The sequence below is a fragment of the Pygocentrus nattereri genome, chromosome 17 (genome assembly GCF_015220715.1).
Source record: "Pygocentrus nattereri isolate fPygNat1 chromosome 17, fPygNat1.pri, whole genome shotgun sequence".
NCBI classification, from domain to species: domain Eukaryota; kingdom Metazoa; phylum Chordata; class Actinopteri; order Characiformes; family Serrasalmidae; genus Pygocentrus; species Pygocentrus nattereri.
The window spans coordinates 13,166,224-13,193,863 of NC_051227.1; the positions used below are offsets into that span (position 1 = coordinate 13,166,224).

The window sequence follows — 27,640 nt, forward strand, 5'->3', positions numbered from 1 at the left end:
AGCGGAGTCCATGACATAACAGTTGGCACAAAGGTACGTTCCAGTCTTCCGTCCCTAAATTTACTCATTATTTACATGCACCCACTCATTAACCGCTCATGTGTGGACCTGCCTCAGTAAAGAATGTTCCTTTTCTCTTCTTGTGGTTGTTCCCGATGTGGAACTCCCTCTTGTTCATGCCACTGATGGAGTCACAGCAGGATTATCTCTTTTTTTCGCCGTGCTTCTTTCTAAGACGAGTGAAAGTGACAGCCGTAGCTGCTGTTCTGCCTCCTGCTGATACAGAGACTTTAATTATTCTGGTCAAAGTCCGCCTACTGTTTAAACAGTCACCCTGAAGATACACCAGAGTGCAAACATCTCACCCTTGTAATGGTTCAGTGATGAGGCTCAGGGTAGCAGAGGCAGTGGTGAGGCGTTAGTCGGTTTTTCTGAAGGCCATTATTACGTCCTTTCTGTGTAGCACAGTATGAATTTGTAAAAGTAATGTTTTTATTTATAGGGGTCGTTCTACATAAACGTCCACTTTCCTGTCTCTCCATAGCAACCGCTGGTGTCACTGACAGTCATTGGTGTTCCACATAATAAAGGAAACACCAGAGACGTTTTTAATGAACAATGCATTTCACTAAACGGCGGCTACAGAACATCAAACCACACGCTGTCCATCACGGAACATCCACTAAAACATGGAATTTAGTCCATTTGTGTTCTATTTTTTCACAGTGACCTCAGAATAAAGTCGGTCACACCAGTGACGTCAGCTAAAGGCTTCGTATGAGATCATGAGCTGGATGAGAAAATCTCTGAGAACTGAGAGACACAGTGGACTCTCCATGAGCTTTTCTTCATAGATCCTCAGAAAATGGGTCAAGTCGAGTGACGTCATCGGTGTGACTTTTATTTCAAAATAAGAGTTTTTGTCACGCAGTAACACCAGTGACTCGACTCCTGGGGACCTTTTTATTATATATTTTATACTATTTATTTGGCATTTTTCTTTCGGTTAATTTATATATTCCATGGACATGTATAGGTTATTGTAATTTAAATAGCAGAAAAACGTCTGTCTTCAAAATATGGCCTCACCTTTCACACATGACTGGGGATGAGCTCTAAAGTGGTGCTTGGAGTTGTAGATAATTGTTTTAAAACGAATATTGCTAAATCGAGGCTTTTGAAGGTGAAATTGTTAATTTTATATATATATATATATATATATATATATATATATATATATATATAGTTATTTATATAATAATAAATATATAATATTATATATTTATATTTAATAACCCATAAACTGAGATTAAACTGGGCTCAAATGTGTGCTATCTTTAAAGTGTGCACACTTTAAAAGTAAGACTTGAGACACGTCGTACTAGAATATTAATAATTTCGCTTATCGCTGCTGTCGGAGCAAAACTGACTCCAAAATAGTGACTTTACAAGAGAAGGAAAAAACATACTTTAATTTTAATGCAATGCCAGTGAAGCCAAACTTTTCCCCAAGTAATTTTGGGTTGTTTCTTTTTGTTCAATCATCATTAAATTTACACATGATGTGAAGAGCAACAGGCATTTTTGTTTGATTCACATTTAAATGTAAAGCATTGACACGGGCATTAAAATAGAAGGAAAAAGAGGACTTTTTTTTCCTTTTCTTAATAAAACCTAAATTATAGGCGTTTTCTTGACTGCCTAGCTGTTCACTTTGATGTTTAATGGTTGTACTTGGGACAGTACACAGAATATGCTGCGGTTTTTCAGTAGCACCAGCACAACAGTGAAGTGTTGGGATAAATTCACTTGCTGTGCTTTTTTGCCTAGAGATGAGCTGCCTTTTCGTGTGAGCTGTGCTTTCTTGGACCTACAGATATTTATTGAAAACAAGCGTTTTCTTTTTGGTCTCCCACCAGCCCGACGGCAGTGTGTTCAGCCACAGAAACAGTTTCTGTGGGATCAGGCTACCTTAGTCTTGATTAATTGGATGGAGTGCAGCGCAGAATGTGAAATAAAAATCAGTGTTCATGGTGTAGATTGTGCTTTTTAAAATGTGGCCCTTCTGGTCCGTTTTTGACTGTTCTGACTTTTCAAACCTCAAATTAATAATCCCCCCTTGCCCACCCTTAAAACAAAGCAATGATGAACTGATCAATCGGTCATGGAACTTGTTAGTTGCATTCCTAATTGGAGATGTTTTGCGTATCATGTGAAATGCTGTTAAATATCTTGAAGTTAGTTTTTCCACCTTTGAAGCGAGAAAAAAAACCCAAAAGGTCTTTGCCCAAATAAACAACTTAAACAGGGTAAAAAAAAAAACTAAATTGTTGAAATAGTTGAAAATTATTTTATTATAGACTGCCATCCAATCAGCTCCTTGTTACTCTGTAGCTGGCCAACGCTTCAGACTGCATATATACTGGTTGTAGAGGCTGCAGTCGGTCTTAAATGTGCAGTAAATGTGGACATGTTGCCCATCCCTACTTTAAAACCTTGATAATTTCGCTATGTGGCGGGCGTCTGCAGCATAGCGCCCTTTCCTCCTGCAGGCGTCTGGAGGAGCGATCACGATGGTCTCTAAGGCTGCTGAAGCTGTTAAAGCTGCCTGGAATGTTTGAGGTTACATTCCTGTTCCTCTGACCCCGAGGTTCACCCTCTGCTCAGAGGCTTCTGCTTCATCACATGTAAACAAGCCGACACCTGCAAGCCTTCAGCTCCTTCAGGCTAGTGCAGCAGACAGGACTGAGGGGGTTTTGTTTTCATCCACTCCGAGCCGTTGGCCGTGAGCTCGATGTGTGTATCAGGTTACTGACATTAGTGCCGCACAGTGTTATTATTTTTGTCATTAACGTCAGTTACTGGGCGTCATATCCAACACAAACCAAACTGCAGAGCAAAACTTAATATTTTAAAAGGCGCTACAGTTTTAATTGTGTTGCTCAGCGCTTTTCTTCAAAGCGTTCAGCTGTGGACCCCACCAACCTTTTTAAACACCACATGAGGTGAAAAGCCGTGTATGATGAGCAGCTCTATATGCGCACAAACTAGGACACCCTGTTGGTGTGAGGAGCGATGGCTAATATCCAGTTTACTTAATTCTGGAAGGATGAGATTAAGGGTAGGAAGTAGTGAGGCAGTTTCTGCCTCCTGGATTTGAATTTGAACATTTAGGGAGGTGTTTTTCTTTCCTAACCTTGGGGCGTTCAGAAGGACTGGCTCAGAAACGAGTCTAGGTCTGTGTCCTCCCCATTGACCTCACTATCTGTATTTACATGCAGAGATTATTGCCAATCTGATTGCATACATTCCGATTGCAGATTAAGACAGAGGTGTTTATTCTCACTCTGCTGAACACTCTGATGAAAACGTTTACATAATCAGATCCAAAGTCACGTGCATGCATAGAGAACCGCTTAATGTAAACTTTACCATGACAACAAGCATCAGTCAGAGTGAGATGAGCAGCAGTGAGCAGTACTTGTGAAGGATGTTTTCCTGAGTCTGACATTTTAAAGTGATTAAAAACACACGTCCTTATTAAAGAAAGCTGAGAGGAAGACGTCGTGTTTTGAGACACATAAGCTGGACGTCCGTCCCACTGCCGTCTTTTAAAGATCAGAGCATAAACTTCGTCTCGTCTGCAGACCAGTTTCTGCTCGGCCGTGTTGAACAGTATAAACTCTCACTATGACGCGACGCACATGCAGCACGGACTTAAACTTTCTGGATACAGGCGTTTGCACAGATATTATTCTTCTATTTAAAGGATTATTTACAGGATTACCCACCTCGATCAGTCGGATATAAGCTGTATTCCGAATGGCTTCAGTCGAACTAGACTATTCCGATCGAGGTGTTTACATGGATGTATTTTGTTCCAATTGAGCCATTGGTCGGATTATTAGGCTGCATGTAAATGTGGCTAGTGTCACAACTATTCACAAAAAATGATTCATAATCTAGTAGATCAGCCACAGGTTGGTGTGTACACTGAGGCCTTCATCACGTCTCAGACGAAAACCGAACATGTGAAAAAATGTTTTAAAGAATTTTAAGTCGTTGACCTTGCATTTCAGATCCTCTGGTTAGTGTGACTCTGAGCTCAGCTAGGTAGAAACAGAGGAAGGAAACGGTTGCAGTGGGAGGATAATGTGCCTGAAACAATGGAGCGTTTTACAGCAAGAAAAGGCAGGAGGATCCCAACACGTGCTGATTCAGCTCTGAGGAATGCGAGAGCTTGCCCCCCTTTTTATTTTTATTTTTTTAATTTGATGAAGGAAACCAGAACCGCACGCCCACGTCACCATCCACTCTGCGCTCTCTTCCCCTGTTTTTGTTATCCTTCGCTCCGCAGAGCCCCAGCTGTGTTTCTGCTCTGTGAGGTGGTGGGCGAGTTTTCTCCCTCTTAAACCGGCAATCAGTGGAAAAATCAGGAGGCTCTGCAGTCAGCGTGCAGGCTGTGGTAGCGTCGGTGCTCCACAGCTTTTGATGCTGGTATTAGAACTGATATATTCTTTGATGGGGGTTCCCTCGCAGAACTCTTTCCACGGTGTGGGATGTTGTGGCCAATTCTGGTTTCTTTATAGCCAAATTAGCTCATGACCATAATATTTTAGATTATTTGAGCTACACAATGGGGTCTGGATGAATAATAACATAATAATAATAACAATAATAATAATGGTGATAGTAATAATATATTAATAGAGCACTATTTATACATAACATTTCTGAGCAAAGTTGTATTAATTTTATTAGTTTATTGAACTGTACAACTTCTCAAACCCTGATTCCTGTATTACTGGGCTACATTGTAAGTGAGGGTCTCCCTCAATGTGTTCAGTTTAAATAAAGGTTGGTTGGTTGATTGAAGTGCTTAACCTTCGGACCAGTGAAATTAAGCAGTAAAAGCAAAAAACCCGAAAAGCAGACTACAATAAATGTAAATGGCTAACGTTACAAGCTAAATGAAAAATTAGAAACAGTATTTTTTGATGTTTTCATGTTGCTGTCAAGCAAAAATGTGCATCTCAAACAGCAGCCTTGCAGGGCGAGATGACGAGGCTCAAATTTTTAATGAAAGTTAGTGTGAAGAGGTTTTATTTCAAGTTATTTGGGGGCATTTCTGTTGGTCTACTAATCATGAAATATACAATTTAAACGACGTTGACTCGTCCTTTAATCATATAGAAAAATAACAATCAGCAAAAATGGAGATATGGACAAATATATTTGTTTAAACATTTATTTACTTAATTTTTGTTGCAGACAAAACTAATTGTCCAATTAGTAGTTTTACTGCTTAAGGTAAATTTTTGAGCTGCTCTGTATGCAGTGCTCTATAGATAAAGCTTATTAAATCTAAGCCACAAATCCATAGTAAGTGGCACATTTTATCCCCTCCTATTTCTATTCTCTTATGATAAAAGTTCATGAGTCCGATTCCCAGACAGAATTATTGGTGCCTGAATGCCGACGTCTCTGAACTGTACTGATACTGCGGTTAATTAATATTGGCCACGGTTATATTGACCAGGCTTCGTCAGGCTCTGGTTTCAGTATGTGAGCTTGGTAGCGAACAGTGTTATGAAACTATGACAATGTTTACATTCTACTTTGAGCTCCTATTTTAGAAAAACAAAGTGAGGAGGATTCGTTTTTGTGAGATTAGTGCTCTGAATGCTGGAGCTTGGGAGGAGAACAGAGTCCAGTGCAGCTTTGCTAACAATGCTGTCCTTCTGGCTGGAACAGAACTCGCATTGTGGCTATGGAGAGTAAAAGGCTTTAGCTTATCCAGTGCATGTGACCACTCCAGCAGACTCTCCATCTTGAAGTGGTTTATTAAGAGAGTGATGCTGAATGATTTGCTCTTTAGGAACTCGGCTGGCCAAGTGGCCACAGCTTTGGCGTCGAGTGACCGGCTTTGTTCCTTGTGGCTGGACATAGCTGCCTCTGTTTGGGCTGCCTTCTCTTTGTTGCTCTTACTGCGAGTAAACAGTGGTGTAATCTGTTACTGCTGGTTGTTGAGTTTCTTGGTGCCTGTTAGATGGGGGTGCAACGCAAGTTGTTTGAATGGTGTTGAAATTGGTGTTGAAAAAAATGCTGTGCCTTGGTTCTTCGGCACTCATCAGCAAACAGTTTGAGCAGATCAGCAGTGAAAATATCTATAATCTAGATCCACAGATCATTTACATTTACATTTATGGCATTTGGCTGACGCTCTTATCCAGAGCGACTTACAATTTGATCATTATACATAGGTAGGCTAAGGTGGTGTTAGGAGTCTTGCCCAAGGACCCTTATTGGTATAGTGTAGGGTGCTTGCCCTGGTGGGGGATTGAACCCTAGTCTACAGCGTAGAAGGCAGAGGTGTTAACCACTACACTAAGAGCAACCAACCAAGAGCAGATTGGATATAGGTACAGCCCCAGATTAAAGGAACATTGTAGCATCTTTGCTGTATTTATATAATAATAATAATAATATCAGGCGTAACATTCTGACCACCTCCTTGTTTCTACACTCATTGTCCATTTTATCAGCTCCACTTACTGTATAGCTGCACTTTGTAGTTCTACAGTTACAGACTGTAGTCCATCTGTTTCTCTGATACTTTGTTACCCCCTTTTACCCTGTTCTTCAGTGGACAGGACCCCCATGGACCCTCACAGAGCAGGTACTATTTGGGTGGTGGGTCATTCTCAGCACTGCAGTAACACTGGTGTGTTAGTGTGTGTTGAGCTGGTCTGAGTGGATTAGACACAGCAGTGCAGCTGGAGTTTTTAAACACCTCAGTGTGCTGGACTGAGAATAGTCCACCAACCAAAAATATCCAGCCGGCAGCGTCCTGTGGGCAGCGATGAAGGACTAGACTAACAAACACAAACTGTGCAGCAGCAGATGAGCTGTCGTCTCTGACTTTACATCTACAAGGTGGACTGACAAGGTAGGAGTGTCTAATAGAGTGGACAGTGTTTAAAAACTCTAGCAGCACTGCTGTGTTTGATCCACTTGTACCAGCGCAACACACCACCACCACGTCAGTGTTCCTGCAGTGCCACCACCGAAATAATACCTGCTCTGTGAGGGTCTGTGGGGGTCCTGACCACTGAAGATCAGGGTAAAAGGGGGGTAAACAAAGTATCAGAAACAGATGGACTGTAGTCTACAAAGTGGAGCTGATAAAAAGGACACTGAGCGTAGAAACGAGGATGTGGTCAGAATGTTTATATGTATGTGTAAAATACATGCTTTTTTCATGTTTGGTTTAAAGCAGATATCAACATTGAAAGCATTTGTCTCTGTTAATTTGTTTATGTACATTAAGTCGTTTATTCAAAACGTTTTTGTGTCTTGGATTTCGGTTCTGTCAGGAATTTTCATTTTCAGTGCATCACTGTTTTTTTTCTTTGAGCATGTCCTGGTTCTGTACGGTTGGTTCTGTGCTTGCAGGCTTCTCTGTAAGACCTTACTCTGTCTGTGGACTTGGAAATCTCATTTCCTTCTAACCTTGTTTGGTGGTAATTTTTTAAAGCTGCAGAGTCCGGTTCTCTCCTTCGTTGGTTTTGTTAGGCAGGAGGGTCCGTCTCGTCAGGCGTGTTCAACATAGACAGTGTTCCTGACCAAGTTTCAGCTTCACATACCTAGAACGTCCCTTGTTTAACAAAGGTGGCCAACTTTCTCTGTTAAAATAGGTTTTGATACCCAGACTGGGATTTATCCCAGTTTAGATACTCGGGCTGGGATTTATCCCAGTTTAGATACTTGGGCTGTCATGCGTTCATGTGCACCTGCCCAAGGATTAATTCCAGCCCGACTTGTCTAAACTGGGATTAATCCTAGCCTCGGCGTCTAAACTGGGATTAATCCTAGCCTCGGCATTTAAACTGGGTTTAATCCCAGCCTGGGAGTGTAAACTGGGATTAATCCCAGCCGGGGCGTGTAAACTGGAATTAATCCTAGTTTAAATGCTCAGGCTGTGATTAATCCTCATTTATGATGAGCAGCCAGTCACATGACATACATATTCACAAATGTAATGTAAAGCTTCTATAATGCTAAACAGTGCTGTCTCCATAGCCTTAGTGTTTATTAGAGTATTTTCTGCTTTATATTTATAAAATCCGTGTACCATGACTTACTTCCTCTGATAAAGAACTAAATTCTTCTCGACTGGCGCTACAAACGTTACAAAGAATTCTTACCTGTGACGCCTAAAGGGCTAAACTTTTCAGTGATGTCCCGAAGCTATTGACGTGATGTTTTCAAGGGAGCATATTGTGGTGCAATATCGACATGTCGTCCGCTATTATCTTAATGCATGTTCAAAATATTCTATGTCTCTGTGTGTCTGGAATATTCTTAAACCCCAGATGCCCAGTAATACATAGTTTCTCTTTCACCATTAACGTAGAATATTTTACAGTCGGCCTGTTTTATAAATTAAGTTATTACATTTTCCAGGCCTATAAAAGCCGCTCATAAATGGACGCTGGTCAGACGCTGGTCAGTCCAGAGTCCTGCATTTGAAGTCTTTTCCATGCATCACATTTTCCTTACTGAGACACTTGCAAATGAACTTTTTCCTCGTTTCCATTCCAGAGGGGATCTGACGAACTCTTTTCCTCCTGTATATCCAACGGACCATATATCATGAGCTCAGGAGCTGGTACGTGTTTGCAGAATGAGAAAACTAGGCTGCTTCATGTCTTTCCCACACAACAGGTTGTAGTTTGCACTGTCATTGTTAAGTAAACTGTCCTTATTCAGTCCTTCTTTACCTTTCAGCAAATGGTAACGACAGTAAGAAGTTTAAAGGTGACATCAGGAGTCCGGGCGTTCCGTCTCGAGTCGTCCACGTGCGCAAGTTACCCAACGACATCAATGAAGCGGAGGTGATTTCCTTGGGGCTGCCATTTGGCAAAGTGACCAACCTGTTGATGCTGAAGGGGAAGAACCAGGTATGCGTCTCATTTACTGTGGAAACAGCAGTCAGTGATCAGACCTGGACATCTGGCTGTTTTCTTTCAGCCTAAAGTTTGGGGGAAGACGCAACAGATTAGTTTGCCCTAAAAATACTATGGTATATATGGTAACCACTTACTGTGGTTAAGTGTATAGAATTTAGATTCCTGTAGAATCAAAACTTTACAAAGACAATATATTGAAAACCACAATTAAAATTTTTCATGCCTTTTATTTATGAATGTGTCAAACACAAGGCCACAACACAATCCTGTCCAGCCCAGAAAAGTATTTTAATTGTTTTACAATGCAGTGCACGGCAGTCCCCAGCATGCACTGCAACGTAATGTGATCTTACTTTCGTACTGCAGCATCAGTCAGTAGGACAGCGGTTACACCTCAGTTCACACATTTCCACACCAGTCACATCACCAAACACACCAGCTGCATTTCAGCTGCAGTTCAACCAACATAAACACAGATTGTCAGATCAGCAGCTCAGAAATTGAGCCCAAGTCTAAATGACCTTGCTGCAAAGAAAAGATGCCAGGAGTCTAGTTCAAGCAGATTGATTGAGGTGAAGTCTGAACTCCTGGGGACATTTTAAATTTTGAATATTTTAAGATTTCATGTAATATTTCAAGGTCTCCTACAAGTGCCTGTATTTTGCTGTTGGAGTTTGTGTATTTTAAATAAACAATGACCAGTCTGGATTATAGCACGCATTAATTAATTAAAGAAAAATGTTTTTTCTCTGCCCCAGGGGTTTGTGAAGATTTCCCCACACGACCCGTTTAGTGGTTGAGTTTGACGCCCCTAATGTTAGAAGTTTAAGACAAAAAATTTAAAAAAAATACACTTACTGAGCTGCCATGACAGCAACTATCCTGCTGCCAAATTAAAGTAAACTTTCAAGGCTTTAGTGATACTAACAAGTTTAGTGATGGCTATTGGTAATTGACAGTTTAATATTTACTTAAGCTTAAATTACTTAAACTGCCTAACAAGAGCTTGTGCCCCCGCCAGCTTCCCCAAAGTATTATTTGTTGCTATCGTTGTTTAGTTATTCAGTCCAGATCCTCAGCGTTATGGTGATAATGTTGACTAATTGTTGCGCTCTACAACCCCTGGCAAAAATTATGGAATCACCACTCTTGGAGGAAGATCTTTCAATTGTTTAAATTTGTAGAAGGAAGTTAATCAGACATGCCACAACTTATTTTTCTCAAAGTTCCAACCTTCTGACATTAAGAAAACAATAAAAAAAGAAATATAATTATTGTCAGCCGCACTTGTTTTTAGATCAAGTAGAGGAAAGAAATATGGAATCACTAAATTCTGAGGAAAATGTTATGGAATCGCTCTGTAATTTGCAGTTCTAAAACAAACACCTGCATCAGATTAAATCTCCTGATTAGTCTTAGTGCTTACACCTCGGAGAGCTGTTGCACAAAGTGGATTGACATGAATCATGGCTCCAACACGATGTCAATAGAAACAAAGGAGAGAATTATAAAACTTCAAGAAGGTAAATAATCACGGAATGTTGCAAAAGATGTTGGGTATTCCCAGTCAGCTGTGCCAAAAATCTGAACCAAGTACAGACAAGATTGGAAGGTTGTAAAAGGGAAGCATACAGGTAGACCAAGGAAAACGTCAAGATGGAAAACTTAAAGCAAAATGTCCTGAAAACAAAACGCACAACAAAACAAATGAGAAACAAGTGGGCGGAAACGGGAGTCGATGTCTCTGACCGAACTGTAAGAAATCACCTAAAAGAAATGGGATGTACATCCAGAAAAGCCGAACGAAAGCCATCATTAACACACAAACAGAAAAGAACAAGGCTACAGTGGGCTAAAGTAAAGCAATCATGGGCTGTTGAAGGTAATCTTCAGTGATGAATCGCGAATCTGCATTGGGCGAGGTGAGGATGCTGGAACTTTTGTTTGGTGCCGGTCCCATGAAATTTATACAGATGACTGCCTGAAGAAAACATGTAAACTTCCACAGTCATTGATGATCTGGGGCTGCATGTCAGGTAAAGGCACGGGGGAGATGAGTCATTACTACTTCAGTAAATGCCGAAGTCTACACTGAAATTTTGGACACTTTTCTTATTCCTTCAGCTGAAAGGATGTTTGGTGATGACTTCATTTTCCAAGATGATGATGCATCTTGCCATCGGGCAAGGGATGTGAAACCTTTCCTTCAAGAAAGACACATAATGTCAATGACATGGCCTGCAAATAGTCCAGATCTCAATCCAGTTGAACATCTCTGGTGGAATTGAAGAAAATGGTCAATGACAAGGCTCCAACCTGCAGAGCTGATCTGGCAAGAGCAATAAGAGTTGGAGACAGATTGATGAAGAATACTGTTTGTCATTAGTTAAATCCATAGCTCAGAGAATTCAAGCTGTTATAAAAGCCAGGGGTAGTGCAACAGGGTACTAAAGGTGTAGCGTTTTTCTCATGATTGCATAATATTTTCCTCCAATTTAGTGAGTCCATGTTTTTCCTCTACTTGATTTACAAACACAATTATATTTATTTCTATTTTATTGTTTTCTTAATGGCAGAAGGTTGGAATTTTGGAAAAAGTTTTGTCTCTGTGATTAACCGTTTTCTACAAAATGAAACAATTGACAGATCTTCCTCCAAGAGTGGGGATTCAATCATTTTTGTCAGGGGTTGCATTTCCTCCTCTTCTCCCGATAAACAGAGTAACACACAATTGTTATCTTCTGGGTCGTTGTCAAGTTTTCTGTGGCTGTCTCAAATCTGAGCATAATAAGAACCTGTTCTGTGTCATTTGTGACCTTCCTCTAGGCTTTTCTGGAGATGAACACTGAAGAGTCTGCGCAGACGATGGTCAGCTACTACTCCTCCGTCACCCCCGTCATTCGAAACCACCCTGTGTTCATGCAGTACTCCAATCACAAGGAGCTGAAGACTGACAACTCGCCCAACCAAGTGGTGAGTCAGGTGCAAATTACAGCTTGTGGAGAAACTTCATCTTTAAAAACCCATCATTATCGTCATGAATCATGAATACATGGATATAGTTTGTCATAATTAATGTTCTGTCCCGGTTCTTTAGAGGGCGCAGGCGGCACTGCAGGCAGTGAACGCGGTCCAGACGGGCAGTGTGTCTCTGAGCAGTGCGGATGGAGGTTCAGGGACCCAGAGCCCTGTGCTTAGAGTCATTGTGGAGAATCTCTTCTATCCAGTCACTCTGGATGTCCTGCATCAGGTACTCATCAGTCAGCGCTGATCAGATTACCAGTTTGTTTGAAGAGGTCAGCACGCAAAATTCAAATTAAAATGTTCATTGAATTCAGTGAGTTTGTTTGAAGCTGCCTCTGCTGTGGGTTCTAGTAGATTTAGTAATAAAACTGCACACAGCTGCTAAATAAAAGCACAGGAGAACATGTGCCATTATAGGCATTGCTGGCTGTAAACACAGCATAACAATCTCTTTTGGCTTTAGAGCTTTAAATGACTATTTACAAGTGTCTGACTGCTTTTACTAGCTGGGCAACGCAACAAACCGAATAACACTAATAGGCAGAAATACTTTTGCGTATACCTTTTAATGCATGTTAGTTGTGTTACTTTTCCCCAAATATTAACCTTTTCAACTCCTTGAGACCACCGGTGGTTCCAAAATGCACTTCATGTTCTTCATAACTTTCATATTTCATAAGCAGATTTCCCCAAATCTGGGCAATAAACTATAAACAGACAGCGTCTCTTCAGTGATCTGCTCTGTAAACATTAATTTTATAAAATAAAGACAGCATCACTTTCAATAAAATGAGGAATTGCATTTATTTATGCAAAACAAATCGCGCCGCCTTATAAATCTTTGAAAAGTGCGTCAGTTATAACGGTCCGTATAAAACAGTGATACGGGAGCTGCACAGTAGTCTACAAAGCGGCAGTGATAAGATAGAGACGTTTAAAATAGATGGACTTTGGTGACCTGAATTAAACAAAGCGTCGAGGCAAAGAACGTTTTTTGGAATCGAATTATATGTTACTTGAATAATCGTTTCAGCCCTACTAAATACAAAGCTTGTAAACCTGTAGATGAGCAAGACCAATCAGAAGCAAAACACCCATGTTCTGCCTATGCGACGCCACAACCGTCACAACTGCCTGGTGGTCTGATGCACAAGTGTTCAAGCTAAATGCCGGGAAAACTGCACATTCTGGTCGCCTTTGGCAAAAAAGAATACCGACTTGGTATTTATAGAAAATTACTGCATTAAAATCACAATGTTGGTCAGAAAAATCACAATTTTCCCCAAATTGTTCAGCCCTAGTCCTGCCTAGGATCAGGTTTTCCGTTTCCATGGAGTTCCAGTCTGGATTTGATGCTGTTCAAAAGTCCATACTTTAAATTCTTAAACCCTTCTGGCTTGGGCCGCTTTTCGAAGACTGTTATTGGTTCCGCAGAAGTCGTTTGCTTTACTAAGGAAAGCTAAATGACATGGTTGATGGTGGGTGGGTGTATGGAGGACTCTAGCAGTCCAAACAAACGGTGGTATTTAGGAAGTTCTGTAGGTCCCCGCAAAAAGAAATGCTTCATATTTAGACGTGTAAAATAAAATGTCATGATTTCTGAATGTTTATTTCAAGGCCTTTTAAACTGATCCAGGCTGTTTTGACGGTAACTAGTCCACCCCAATAACAAATGTCGTGCATCACTCCTGCAAGTGTGGTGATTTAGTTTTAATCACTGATGCTTATTTGTTTTTGGTGCTTTTGTAGATATTCTCAAAGTTCGGCACAGTGCTGAAGATCATAACCTTCACCAAAAATAACCAGTTCCAGGCCCTCGTACAGTATGCAGATGCCATGACTGCCCAGCATGCCAAACTGGTGAGTGCAATGTTGGTCCTTAAATGCAGGTAAATAAGAAATGTAAAGGTATTTGAAGAATTCCATATTTTTGAGGGTAAACGTTTGTTTATTAGGACTTATTAGTACTCCATGACATGAGCCTCAGATTAAGCCTAAATTAAGAATGAGTTAATAGTAAATATGTTCTGAGTGGTTTGGTGTGAAATGGCTTTGTAGAGCTTTAGATTTCTTTACAGGGGAGGTGATAGAAACCAGGGGTCACAACACAAATAAGGTGTTATTTATATTACTATATAAAATCTACAGTGAACCTATGCATGCGTAGACGCCAAATATATATATATATATATATATATATATATATATATATATATATATATATATATATATATATATATATATATATATATATATAGCATGCTGGGTGGGCCATTTATATGGATACACCCAAATAAAATGGGAATGGTTGGTGATATTAACTTCCTGTTTGTGGCACATTAGTATTTGGGAGGTGGAAAACTTTTCAAGATGGGTGGTGACCATGCTGGCTATTTTGAAGTTGGCCATTTTGGATCCAACTTTAGTTTTTTTCAATGGGAAGAGGGTCGTGTGACACATCAAACTTATTGAGAATTTCACAAGAAACAGTGGTGTGCTTGGTAACGTAACTTTATTCTTTCATTATAAAATGTGTTCAAAGTGCTGCCCATTGTGTTGGATTGTCAATGCAATATATTATTGGAAAACTACTGCAAGTCGGTGTCTTTTGGCCTGAGGCAGGAAATTCATGACCATTTTATGTAATAACTGTCTGAGGGAGCTTTTAGAGCTGGGCGTCGGTTCCCATCACCACTATAAACAATTCAACATCTGAAAGTTTCTCTAGTTACATGTTTCACATCAGATGGCTCCGAATTGCTTGATGTACGTCTGGGCATTTTAATAAGGCTGAAATTTTGAAAAGTTGGTGGTGTTCATTTTAAGACTCTCTTATGATCTATCGATGGATTCGGATTTCCTGTGTTTCCTTGCACTCTAGTCTCTAGATGGGCAGAACATCTACAATGCCTGCTGCACCCTGCGCATCAGTTTCTCCAAGCTCACCAGCCTGAACGTGAAGTACAACAATGACAAGAGCCGCGACTACACTCGCCCAGACCTGCCTACCGGAGACAGCCAGCCTTCTCTGGACCCTCAGGCCATGGCTGCTACCGCTTTCAGTAAGAACATCTATAAAACTGGATTAGTGCTGCTTCTGGGATCTGGTTCTGTGTAGCAGAAAGGAAATTCACTTTACTTCTGCATTTGTCTTTCTCACCTCGCTTTTACCCCTTGCAGCAGCTCCTGGTATAATCTCAGCTGCTCCCTATGCAGGTGCACATGGGTTCCCACCAACATTTGCCATCCAGCAGGCAGCAGGTTAGTCTTCATTTTTATTACCTGAACACTGTGGCTGTAAGAATAGTTAAATTTTTTACTGCACATGTCAGTCAGCCAAAGCGTGTTTGTTGTCTGTTGTTTGCTTATTTAGGTTTATTTTGTAGCTTAAAAAGTAATGGAAGCTTATTAGCATTGCAGCCAAATAGTGCTAACAGTCCCAGTCGTGGTTTTGGAGATCTTCATGGAGAGTTCAGCTCCATCAGCCCTGGCTCTAATATTCCGATGCCTCTGAAAGCCTTTATTACAAACGCTTAAGCCGAGCGCACTTTACTCTTCCTAACAGACACGCGTTCGGCTCCAACTCCTCATTAATCACCACCATCACTGTAATATTTCATCAACATTAACACAGGAATGTAATCAGTGGGACGGTGGAGTTCACCTGCAGCATCTTAGATTTTTAAAATGCTGTTGGTGTTTAAAAAAAAAAAAAAGTCAAAGCAGCTTTTTCAGTGTAGATAAATGTGGCTCATTATGCTGGTTACAGTGAACTGGGCTGCCCATCACTACATAAAGCTATAGAAACAGATGATTCAACAGTGAAGATGCTCTGGGATTTATCTTGAAGCATATTTTGGTAACTTAAGATGTTTCTGTAACGGCATTTTCTCATCTGGAAATAAGATCATAGACAGATGGAGTCGACAGTTGGAGAGAACGGAGTAGTGTGTGAGGGGCGCAGATTGATTTACTGCCTCCTGATTGCGTTTCCAATCAGACGTGTTTGATTTTACCCCCTTTTACCCTGTTCTTCAGTGGTCCACCCAAATAGTACCCGCTCTGTTAGGGTCCATGGGTGTCCTGACCACTGAAGAACAGGGTAAAAGGGGGTAACAAAGTATCAGAGAAACAGATGGACTACAGTCTGTAACTGTAGAACTACAAAGTGCAGCTATACAGTAAGTGGAGCTGATAAAATGGACAGTGAGCGTAGAAACAAGGTGGTGGTCAGAATGTTATGGCTGATCTGTGTATGAGCCGATGCAGCACCCATTGAATACTATGGTTTCATTATGATTTTAATCCTCTGGCATATGATGATTTTGGCCTGTTGATATTAAAATGCATGTTGCTAACAGTCCAGTATCCCCCTCAGGTCTGTCCCTGCCTGGTGTACCTGCTGGAGCTTTGGCCTCTCTTGGCGTTCCAGGTGCTGCGGCGGCGGCTGCTGCAGCGGCCGCCGCTGCTGGACGCCTCGGCCTATCCGGCCTCAGCCCTGGTGGACACAGCGTTCTGCTGGTCAGCAACCTGAACCCTGAGGTTAGTGCTACATGAGTCTCTACACGTATATGTAATTAGATGATAAGACTAAATAGGGGGATGATTAATACACCATTCAATAAATTATTTTGGGTATAATTTGGTGTTAATATAACTAGATTTTCAGTTTCTGCAGAGCTTAGTTCTTTACTTATTTAGCTTCTACTTACCAAAATAGTCGCTTGTTAATCCCGACCTCCTATTGATACCAGCTGTTTCACTTGTTTTGGTATGCAGGGTAGATGGCAAAGGAGCTTAATGGTTTTTGCCGTTTTAATAAAAAAAAGGAAATCAACTGATTTTCTGAATTTCTCCGTAACTTGGTAGTTTAGAGGTATACAAAGTCATTTGGAATAGTTTGATTGTAGAGAAAATTGCTTGACTTACTGATGTCTTTACTGGTGGTGATAGGAACCAGGCGTTGCCATGACTACAACAGACATTTCATTTACCATCCAGAACCACCAGTGAACCTATGAGTCTTCTGAGCTTTGTGTGTAATATTGATTGTAGCATAGTAGTAAATATAAAGCTTTAATAGTGCATTTTTAATCTAATATAATCTAAAGCAATGTCTGACCTCCAAGTGAATTCATAACCATTTCATGTAGGAACTTTCTGAGAGGGAGTTTTTAGAGGTGGACGTCTGGTTCCTATCACCACTGTAAACAATTATGACTCCAGAAGGGAGTGTTTCATACCAAGCCACTCTGAAAGACTTTTACATCTTAACCATGTAATTATACAGAAATGGACATAAAACTTTTGCTGTAAGTCCTTAAAACAGCATTTATAACCTGACAGAAGGGACCGATGGCTTTTAAAAAATTTTTTTACTGAACATTTTAACTTGTCTCAAGTCATCTGAAACATTTTTTCATTTATAGTCTTCCTTTAGATCTGTGATTTTATATTGTCTCTTTGCCTTTTTCTGTGTTTCATTGTTAATCTTTTCTCCTCTCTCTTTTTCTTAGTGTTCCTCTAGTGAAAGGCATTTAATTTTAGCGAGTTCTGCTGTGACTGGAACACTACATTTCTTTGTGTATACTGACCTTGTGTTTTTTTTTCTATTTTTTAAACTTCCTTTTTTTTCTCCTGTTTCTCTCCCTACCCCTTCCCCTCTCCCCCTCTCCTCCCCTCCCTCTCCTTTGTTGTTTTAATATCTTCATCTGGACTCTTGCCAACTGACTGCACGTCCTTTTTATCCCCCTCCCCTCCAAACTCAACTGATACCACCCACCTCCTCCATTCATTACAATATTGGACTACTCTACAATACATTTACCCACAAATGACCAACATCCCATTTTTCTCTGCTGGATGTCCTTCTCTTTTACATCTACCCTCCCCTCCTACTTTTCCATCATGAACAAATATCTCCCACCTTCATGATCCTACCACCGTTTTTTCGCCATTGTGTGGAACTGCCTCGCTGCGGACATGTTCAACCTCCACTCTCCTGCCTCCGATCTTTTTCCTGTCCCTTCCTCCCTCCGCTGCCTTCCTCTGCTGTCTTTAAAGAGCGTTACGCCCCAATGCCTCTTTATTCTTTTCGGTATGTTATCATTGGCATCTTCCTTTTTTTAATTGCCCTTTTTGTGTTTTTTCATATTTTAACTGTTCTATCTTAAGATGAGTATTGTTTGGTTCGTTTTGTGGGTTTTAGTGTGGAGAGTTTAAAGGTGCAGCGTTTCAGACCTTTTACCATGCACTCTCAAACACAATCCAGCACAACCATTTTATTCAGGCTTCGCCCTCGAATGTTCTTTAGTACCTGCTGTTGAGTTTGGACAAGCTTGACGGAACACTGGTAAAAATCCTGTTCAGCATGAGAGATCGTAGCACCCAGCTCTGGTCAAAATAAGTGTTAATGTTTGTATAATATTAAATTGTTTATACAGTTACAGACTGTAGTCCATCTGTTTCTCTGATACTTTGTTTACCCCCTTTTACCCTGTTCTTCAGTGGTCAGGACCCCCATGGACCCTCACAGAGCAGGTACAGTTTGGGTGGAGGATCATTCTCAGAACTGCAGTAACACTGACGTGGTGGGCGTGTGTTAGTGTGTGTCGCGCTGGTCTGAGTGGATCAGACACAGCAGTGCTGCTGGAGTTTTTAAAACACCTGTGTTGCTGCTGGACTGAATAGTCCACCAACCAAAAATACCCAGCCAACAACGTCCTGTGACCACTGATGGACTAGAGGATGACCAACACAAACTGGGCAGCAGCAGATGAGCTGTCGTCTCTGACTTTACATCTACAAGGTGGACCGACAAGGTAGGAGTGTCTAATAGATTGGACAGTGGGTGGACACAGTGTTTAAAAACTCCAGCAGCACTGCTGTGTCTAATCACCACACCACCACGACGTCAGTGTTACTGCAGTGCTGAGAATGACCCCCACCCAAATAGTACCTGCTTGGGACCCTGTGAGGGTCCATGGGGGTTCTGACCACTGAAGAACGGGGTAAAAGGGGGTAACACAGTATCAGAGAAACAGATGGACTACAGTCTGTAACTGTAGAACTACAAAGTGCAGCTATACAGTAAGAGGAGCTGATAAAATGGACAATGAGTGTAGAAACAAGGAGGTGGTCGGAATGTTATGCCTGATCGGTGTGTGTATACCAAAATCATTGTATTTGTTTTTTTTATAGCAGGTTTTTTTGGTTTTTTTTGCATTTGGTGCATTATCCGTTCCATGCGTTTCCAGATTGAGATGCACATCACAATATTCTGAAAGTATTGATATATTTTTGATAAATAGCCTTTGACTTGTTTGCCCAAAAATTAGATACCGCAGTCCGTCTTTTCTTTTAGTTCAGGTTTCTAAACTCTGTGAATTCCTGAGGTTGAAGTTCACCGAGATGGACTCTGGACTCTGTATTTGTGAAAGGTCTGCCAAGCTTGGAAGCCAAGTAGTGCTGGAAGCAGATTCCTTTTTTCATACACTATGTGGACAAAAGTATTGGGACACGCCTCTTAATTGTTGAATTAGTGTTGCATTCAGTTTCATAGCCATAGATTTTTTTTTTTTTTTTTTTTTTTTTTTTTAAATCAAGCACCTAGCCATGCAGTCCAGCTTTACAAACATTTGTTTAAGAATCTTCTAAAGAGCTAAAGTGGTGCTGTAATAGGACACCACCGTTCCAACAACTCATTTTGTGAATTTTTTTTTCACTCCTAGATATTCAATGATCAACTGGGAGGGGTATTATTAGACAGTGAAACTCTATAGGAACCATAGCAACTCGGCCACGAAGTGGCAGACCAAGAAAAGTTGCAGAGTATGTCGTCGAGTGCTGAGGGGCATAGAGCATAAAAGCCTCCAATGCTCTGCTGATCAATAGCTGCAGAGTTCAAACCTCCTCTGGCATCAACATCACAAAACAGAAACTGTTGTACACTTCCAACTTTGTGGAACAGTTTGGGGAAGAACTTTTTCCCAGTCCCAGTGCACAAAGCAGCTCCTTAAGGGCCTGACCGGATGAGTTTGGTGTGGAAGAACTTGCCTGGCCCTCACAGAGCCCTGACCTCAGGCCCCTCCAATACCTTTGGGATGACCTAGAACAGAGTTTGCAAGAAAGGCCCCTTGTTCAACAGACTCTCTACAAAATCTTGTAGAAAGCTTCCCAGGAGACTGGAAGCTGTTAGAGCTGCCAAGGGGGACAAATTCCATATTAATGCCTATGGATTAAGAATGAGAATCAAAAGCTCCTGTAGGTGTGATGTGTAGGTGTCCAAATACTTCTGTCTATATAGTGTCCTTTCCTGTTCAGGTAAGCTGGCTTTTTTCCTGCCAGGCTAACAGAATAAATAAGTAAGCAGTAGAACATCAGAGGGAGTGTGTTATCGCAAAACCACAGCATATTGGTGATAACACACTCCTCCAGTGTTCTGTTGCTTTTAATACAATGGTTAAATAAAGAAATTAATAAACTGGCCGTGAACACGGAGTTTAATGTTTTAATGTTCAGCTCCTTCCTCCAAATTATACTTCCTTAACGAGCAGCTTGTTGCTACGTCAGGATAACAAGCTCTGCCCACTCGCTGCACAGCCAGCAGTTCGTTCTCCAGCTCTTTACACTAAATTCCCAAACTGTCGTCACCACTGAGCAGCTTTTCAGTCGGCAGCTGTGACAGAAGAACAGCTAAACAACCTGGAATCAGCCAGAAATGAACCCAATACCATTCACCAAGCTAAGAAGCTTTACAGACTGGCTGGAACAAAACAACATTAATACTGATCTGAAAAAACTGACCGAACTGAACTGAACCTGATATTGGGTCAGTTTTATGGCTCAGTCTGATTTGGTCAGACTGAAGATCAGACGACACGTTTGGCGAATGGTATTGGATTCATTTCTGGCTGATTCCAGGTTTAGCTGTTCTTCTGTCAAAGCTGCCGACTGAAAAGCTGCTCAGTGGTGACAACAGTTTGGGGAATTGTCTCATCTTCAGAGTCTAACCAAATTGGCTGTCTGTCAAATGTGTTTGTGGCAAAGTAAGAAGTAAAAATGTTCAAATGGCTTGAGCGTCTTCTACAGCGGTCAGTCGTTGCTTAGCAGCGGCGTCTCAGTGGAGTGATAACTTGTTTAATTTGAAATATTAATGCAGAAGCATTTGGAACTTAATCCATTAAATGAGATGCTGTAAAACTTGTCCAACTTCAGCAGTTGTGAAAGAACACAAACGTTCTGTTGGTGGCCTGCCTGGTTAATCCTCGGGCTGGGGGTTAGTCCTCTGATACACTGGCTGCAAACTGGAAATTCACTTTGTCGCTATTCCATGTTATGTTGCTCGTGGACTGAAATGTTGCATCTTTTGCTCCTTTCAAAGATCATACTCATGTCCTCCATCCGATTTCAGATGTGCTGTAGCCATCTTTAGGGATTTGCATGTTTTGATTTGTTTGCATGTTCCATCAATCAGTTACCGTATGATTGATCACTCCATACCAGATTATTTTAGCTCAATCTTCTTTAGAAATGAAACATTAATTACCGATATGGTTTTCCTCAAGACCAAGTGGTAGAATATGAAGTAGCTGTTTGAAGACATTGAATCAGACCCAAAGATTTAGAAGAACTGCCTTTCTGGAACATCCTTTAGGAATGTAGAGTTTTTAGTTTGGTGCATGCTCTACCTCAATCATTTCTGTATGAAATGATCATTAGATTTTAATGTTTGAGGACCTATTTTAATCTACTATTGATTAATTACTATGGACTCCAGATCTCCTCAACATACTTTTTTTCCCCCCATTTTATTTTTAAAGGTGTCTATGGTGACGTCATGAGAGTGAAGATCCTGTTCAACAAAAAGGAAAATGCTCTGGTGCAGATGGCAGATGGAACACAAGCCCAGTTAGGTGGGGTCACCTAAATTATGTATAATTGAGTCTCACCATGACATTTATCGACTTTTAGGAGTCAGAAGTGCCTACATTTTTTTTTTTTTTTTTTTTTTTTTTTTTTTTTTTTTTTGATGAACTGAATGTATTCACATAAAGGTATTGTACAATTGGTGCTGGACGATAAAACGATAATTATCCCGATATAGCTTTCCTCTATAGAGCTATAAGAAATGTTTAAGTTTTCTACTGCAAGGAACACGACACTGTCACCACAAGAGGGCGCGCTTTAGTTTTTTGACATGATTATAAAGGGTGCAGGTGACGAGTAAAACGAGTTGGCAAATTTACTTCAGCACCGTGTGAAATGTGTAGTTATACATTCCCTGTTTGAGTGGAGCGTCCGGCGATCTGCTCTCCTGTGACAGTGCCATAACTACTGTCCTACAGTGAACTACTTTCCTAACAAAATTTAGCATTTGTTAAATCATGTCTGATCCTCACAACTACAGTGCTGTTACAGCTTCCCAGGCTAGCTGCTTTTAACAGCTGGATAACTTTAATCAGCACTCTGTCACTCACACAGCTTGGCGGTGTGATCCATCGCTGGCGTACCAAACCAGATAATGTTTGCTGTTTGTATTAAATTGACGCTGTTGACAGACTAGTTTAGCGCTGTTGTCAGCCACTTGTTTAGCATTTGTAACTGGATAGCCGAACCTCGTTCCCAGACAGCTAAAAATGTTTTCTTTCTTAAATTATGACTATTACAAAAATTGTGGCTAAGCTCTTCCAGCTAGTAAAAATGGCTAACTAGAAACTTTCTCCCATTACCGACTTGTGAAATGTTCCACTGTTTGAGTGTTTGTCGGCTTCTGACCATTTAAGGATATTTTAAAACAGCAATTAAATACTCAGGAGCAAAAACCAGCTTCCAAACTTAAAAGAAAAAGTGAATGGACAGTTATCACGATATGTATCGATATCGCACGATTTGAATTTTGTTTGTCGTGGTAACATTTTGGGCATATCGCCAGCTCTATGTACAATGTAATGTGCCATGTATTTTATTAAATTATTTAGTAGGGAAGTAACAGGCTTGGACTCGCACTCTGCAGGTCATGCCTTTTCCATTCAGCAGGATGTTTTTAGCTGTATTGCCTGGCTCTTTTGGTAAACAGATTTTGTTGCTTTCAGCCATGAGTCACCTGAACGGTCAGAAGCTCCATGGTAAGGCTCTGCGAATCACCCTGTCCAAACACACCACTGTGCAGCTTCCCCGCGAAGGCCACGAGGACCAGGGGCTCACCAAGGACTACAGCAACTCTCCTCTCCACCGCTTCAAAAAGCCCGGCTCCAAAAACTACTCCAACATCTTCCCTCCCTCCTCTACCCTGCACCTCTCCAACATCCCGTGAGTTCCTCGACTTTATGTAGACCCCTCTCACCAGCTCGCATTTAATTCTCTGTTAGATAAGTTTAATACGTTGCTGCTGTCGACCACCAGATTGTTAGAAATTGTGTTCTGCTCAGACAGTTAAAACTAAGGTTTAAAACTAGGACGGTGCAAGTGATGCAAAGATTGTTTGACAGTATAAACGTGATGCATTTAAGTTTCCTCTCCCTCTTTCCCAGACCTTCTGTTGGCGAAGATGATCTCAGAGAGCTGTTTCGGAGCTCAGGGGCAACGGTTAAGGCTTTCAAGTTTTTCCAGTAGGTTTCCTTATTGAATTCTATTCTCACTAGAGCTTAAGTTTTTATTTCCGTTTCTTTGTTTTAAAGCAGGGCTGCCAAAAGTGAGGCCTGTGGGCCGAAGTTTGCCTGTGAGAATGTTTACTTTGACTTAGCCTGACCCCACCACCTCATCAAATGGGAACAAACCAATGGTGTGCTATGTATACCCTGAATCATAACACTCCTGTCTTCTTTTTACAGAGCAAAATATGGCAGAATGTCATGAAATGCGTTTTTGTTTTTAAACCTACCTTTTCTTGTTGGCACACCACAGGCATCACACTTTGCTGCCAATAACTAAAATTATAGGAATGGCTTAGCACAAATTCTTATACTCCAGTGCTAAACTGCGTCAATAAGGCTATTGTTCACTGCTGTCAGAAGAAAACCTTGTATCTCCGTTTTTGTCATTTTTCAGGTTTTGGCATAATTTGAACAAACCTCTTGCTCTTTACATTGTGTGTAAAGTTCATGAACAGTGGACCAAAACAAATGGCCTGAAGTCACTTGGAAAAAATTCTGGTCCCATTGACTTGCATTAAAAGCATCAGCACAAACTAATGAAAAGAACGACCTTCGCTGTGAAGATCATTAAATATGATCAGCTCTCAGCTTCAATATTAGAGCCAGACGAAGGAGAAAAAGGTAAGATGAGCTGCATTTCCACTGTTGACAGGCTTTAATGTCTGTTTGGTGCTGTTGCCATTGTAACGCTGAATGATGGAGCAGCACAGTGGGGAAAAAAGCCACGAATCACAAGGCCATGAATCGGATAAGTTTTCAATCTAGCACCACGTATGAAAGTGGCTCAGGTCAGAATTGAAAAGATCAGATTTGTGTGTCTCACAGCCCTGAAAGCACCAGATCTGAGTCACATCAGCGCAGAAAATCAGATTTAAAGCCAAAATTACGTGGAAAAAAATCTGGTTCTATTGACTTACATTACAGGAAAAAGAAAAAACACTTTTAAAGTTACCATTTTGGAGATACGAGGTTTTGTTCCGACAACAGCGTCGCTAACAAAGGAAGTTTATAACCCAGTTATCAAAACCTCGTCACTAAACACTTTGTGGCTGAAATATAAAGTGCAGTTATTTTCTGCAAATTAAGGTTGTGCTGTGCCAGACTGCTGGATATTTGTGGTTGCAGTCACAACACATGGGTATTTGGCTGCTTCTGATTGGATAAACATTTACAGCCAGTTCACAAGTTCTTATTACATTAATCTTAATGCGTATAACAAAAATTGCACTGTCGGTCTTTCGGCACTAAAAGACTTTGCCCCGATCATTCATGGGTTTTTATGGGCATACGTCCAGCGCCATTTCAGACGATCCTGATACTTAACATCTGTACTGAACGTTTGCTTTTTTTCCTTGTTTAAGCTTCCAGATCTTTATTTAGAAGAGTGCACCGTTCCTTTGAATGTATTTTTCAATTTTGAGACTCCAGATATTTAAAATGTTGAAAAAAGTTGCATCATCGTTCTTGGTAGTGAACTGTGAACTTTTTTTTTTTTTTTTCTCTTTTTCGTATTTATATCTCGCCTCTGAAGTACTGTCCACGCCCACCTTCAGTCTGTTTTACGTTAAGGTGCTGGTGGAGGTTTTAAAGTTTTCTGATGTTTCCGGTTTTTTTTTTTTTTTTTTTTTTTTTTTCCCTCCACCTGTTTTGAACACTGTAGCCATATTTCATATTTACATGCATCCTAATAATCTGTTAATCTAATAGCTCATTCAGAATATAATACGTACCATGTAAACACCATTTGGATTACAGTTTCTAGCCGATTTAACAAGTTGATCTGTTAAATAGAAGAATATCAGTGTAAACGCCTGAATCTGATTACTTTCCCTATCGGGAAAGTTTAAGTCCGTTCTGCATGTGCGTCACGTCATAGTGAGAGTTTATACCATTCAACATGGCGGAGCAGAAACTGGTCTGCAGAGGAGACAAAGTTTATGCTCTGATCTTTAAAAGACGGCGACGGGACGGACGTCCAGCTTGTGTCTTGCGTTAGTTATTGGGTTTGTTAACCTGTTTTCATTGGTGTGTTAATGTTGATGTTGTTTTGATTCTGTTGGAAAACAGGATTATACTGGTGACTGCAGTTAGTATGCTGCCATTATGGCTTTGCACATCACTGTCAGAAGAAAAGCTCATATCTCCATTTTTGTTTTGTTTTTGACATGATTTGAAAAGTCAAAGCCTGTTGCTCTTTATAATGTGTGTAAACTTCATGAATAATGGACCAAATGAAACGACCTAAAATGATGTGGAAAAAACTTTGGTTCCATTGATTTACGTTGAAAGTAAAGTAGGTTTTTTTCTTCACCTGTGAAGTTACCATTTTGGAGTGTTACATAAAAAAAAAATGGAGACCTGTGCCCTCCCACTTCCCCTGGTCACGCATATAACCAGTTCTGCGATTGAAAAAATTAGCTTTACTTTCAAGAGTTGAAGGCTTTAGACATTAAATCAAATACGATCTCTAACCTAGCTAAAGCAGATCAGGAGAAAGACAACAAAAAACATCCCCTTTTCCCTAATGAGGGAATATATAAGTGCTGTGTGTTTACAGTATACAATTTACATTTGTGACGTGAATGAGTAACTACATGTCCTGGCAAACAAAATTAAATAGGGTTCAAGTTGAACAGCACAATTTATTGATCAAAATTCGAACAAGAAATGTAGGAAGGAATGTAGATTTTATAACCGATTTCAGAGCTTCACAAATGTTCGATATGCGCACTGCCTGAGATGCAAAGCACATGAAGTCAGTAGTCCAGCTCCTGTCAAACACGGGTGTCCAGAGATGCTCTTCTTACAGACTTTCTAGGGCTTCGCACAAACGTTTCTCAAACCTGATTGACGGTATCTTCTGATCCTGATCCCTTTGCCCTGCATATACAGCTTTCCTCTCTGAATTTTTTGTGCCCAAATCTGCTTTCCAGTTGGTACAATTTTATAACATTTTCTTGAAAATGCACGCTGCACTCTTGTTTGACTGTTTGAGCATATTCTAACACACACAATGCCTTTTCATATCTCGTGAATGCTGTTCTTAAACCTGAAAAATGAAAAGCAAAACTAAACTGGGTTAGTTTTTACACATTTGGTAAAATTTGAGATGATTTGAGGGAGAATTGGCTGTGTTAAGACTGTGAAATGCCAGTTTTCTTTTGGGACACCCTGTACTTAGTGAAGGTGTAATGATATGAGGTTATGAAAATAAAACACCAGTAGCCAAGCTCTCACACCAACACTACTTTACAGCAGCAGTGTCTCAACTCACTGCAGGGAACCAGGAACGCAACGGAAGCCACTCCAGAAGCAAAAGTATTGCACTTTCTCTCTTGTAGGCGGCTCCCCCTGGTGGTGGCTCAGTGCATCTTCCCTTGGCTATGTAATAAATACAGAAGACGCACTACAATAAAACACTGACCCATAGGATCGTAACATGGAGATACGAGGTTTTCTTCCGACAACAGCGATAAGCATCATGTAACCTGTTGTGACATTATACAAAGTTTCCTGACAGTCAGCTAGAGACCCAACAGATATTTGTGCCCAGAGGCCGATAACTTGATCTGGGCCTGTATAAGACTTTGACACAATGATGCACTGCACTGTGTATGATAGAAATTGCTAAAACAGTGAAGGCAGCCTGAGCTGTGTCTGCTGTAGTCCATGATTATAGATCAGCGAGTCTTGGTGTCAGAAACCACAAAGTCCGTTAGACACTAAACGGCTCTACACACTGCATGAGGAGAGTGTCCGGTGTACTCGCACGGTTACTACCAAACTAATCGGTGTACATAAGCTTCCATTACTTGTTAGGTAGATAAGCCTCATAGCTCATTCAACGATGCATAGAACCCTTTAATCACGCAAACGTTCTGTGTAGCACCAAAAAGGGTTCTATTGCTGTTACAAACTTGACATAACAGCAGAAGAACCCTGATGGATAATGTGTTGAATCAAATATAGCATATTATCCATCAATCTAAA

General features: G+C 40.7%; 1 protein-coding gene across 3 annotated transcripts in view; it reads left to right on the forward strand.

Moving 5' to 3' along the window:
* The window catches only part of ptbp1a (polypyrimidine tract binding protein 1a), a 37,552-nt gene that overhangs the window by 5,661 nt on the left and 4,251 nt on the right, over positions 1-27,640 (forward strand). For 2 of the 3 annotated variants that reach the window (XM_017706306.2, XM_017706307.2), the window contains exons 3-15: positions 3-33; positions 8,605-8,671; positions 8,791-8,963; positions 11,799-11,945; positions 12,070-12,222; positions 13,746-13,856; positions 14,878-15,058; positions 15,177-15,257; positions 16,375-16,538; positions 18,060-18,093; positions 21,818-21,910; positions 23,090-23,306; positions 23,528-23,605. In XM_017706306.2, the coding sequence (XP_017561795.1) occupies positions 3-33; positions 8,605-8,671; positions 8,791-8,963; positions 11,799-11,945; positions 12,070-12,222; positions 13,746-13,856; positions 14,878-15,058; positions 15,177-15,257; positions 16,375-16,538; positions 18,060-18,093; positions 21,818-21,910; positions 23,090-23,306; positions 23,528-23,605 (1,530 nt within the window). The remainder of the gene's footprint in view (positions 1-2; positions 34-8,604; positions 8,672-8,790; positions 8,964-11,798; positions 11,946-12,069; positions 12,223-13,745; positions 13,857-14,877; positions 15,059-15,176; positions 15,258-16,374; positions 16,539-18,059; positions 18,094-21,817; positions 21,911-23,089; positions 23,307-23,527; positions 23,606-27,640) is intronic. The other variant, XM_037546642.1, reaches the window with a different exon arrangement.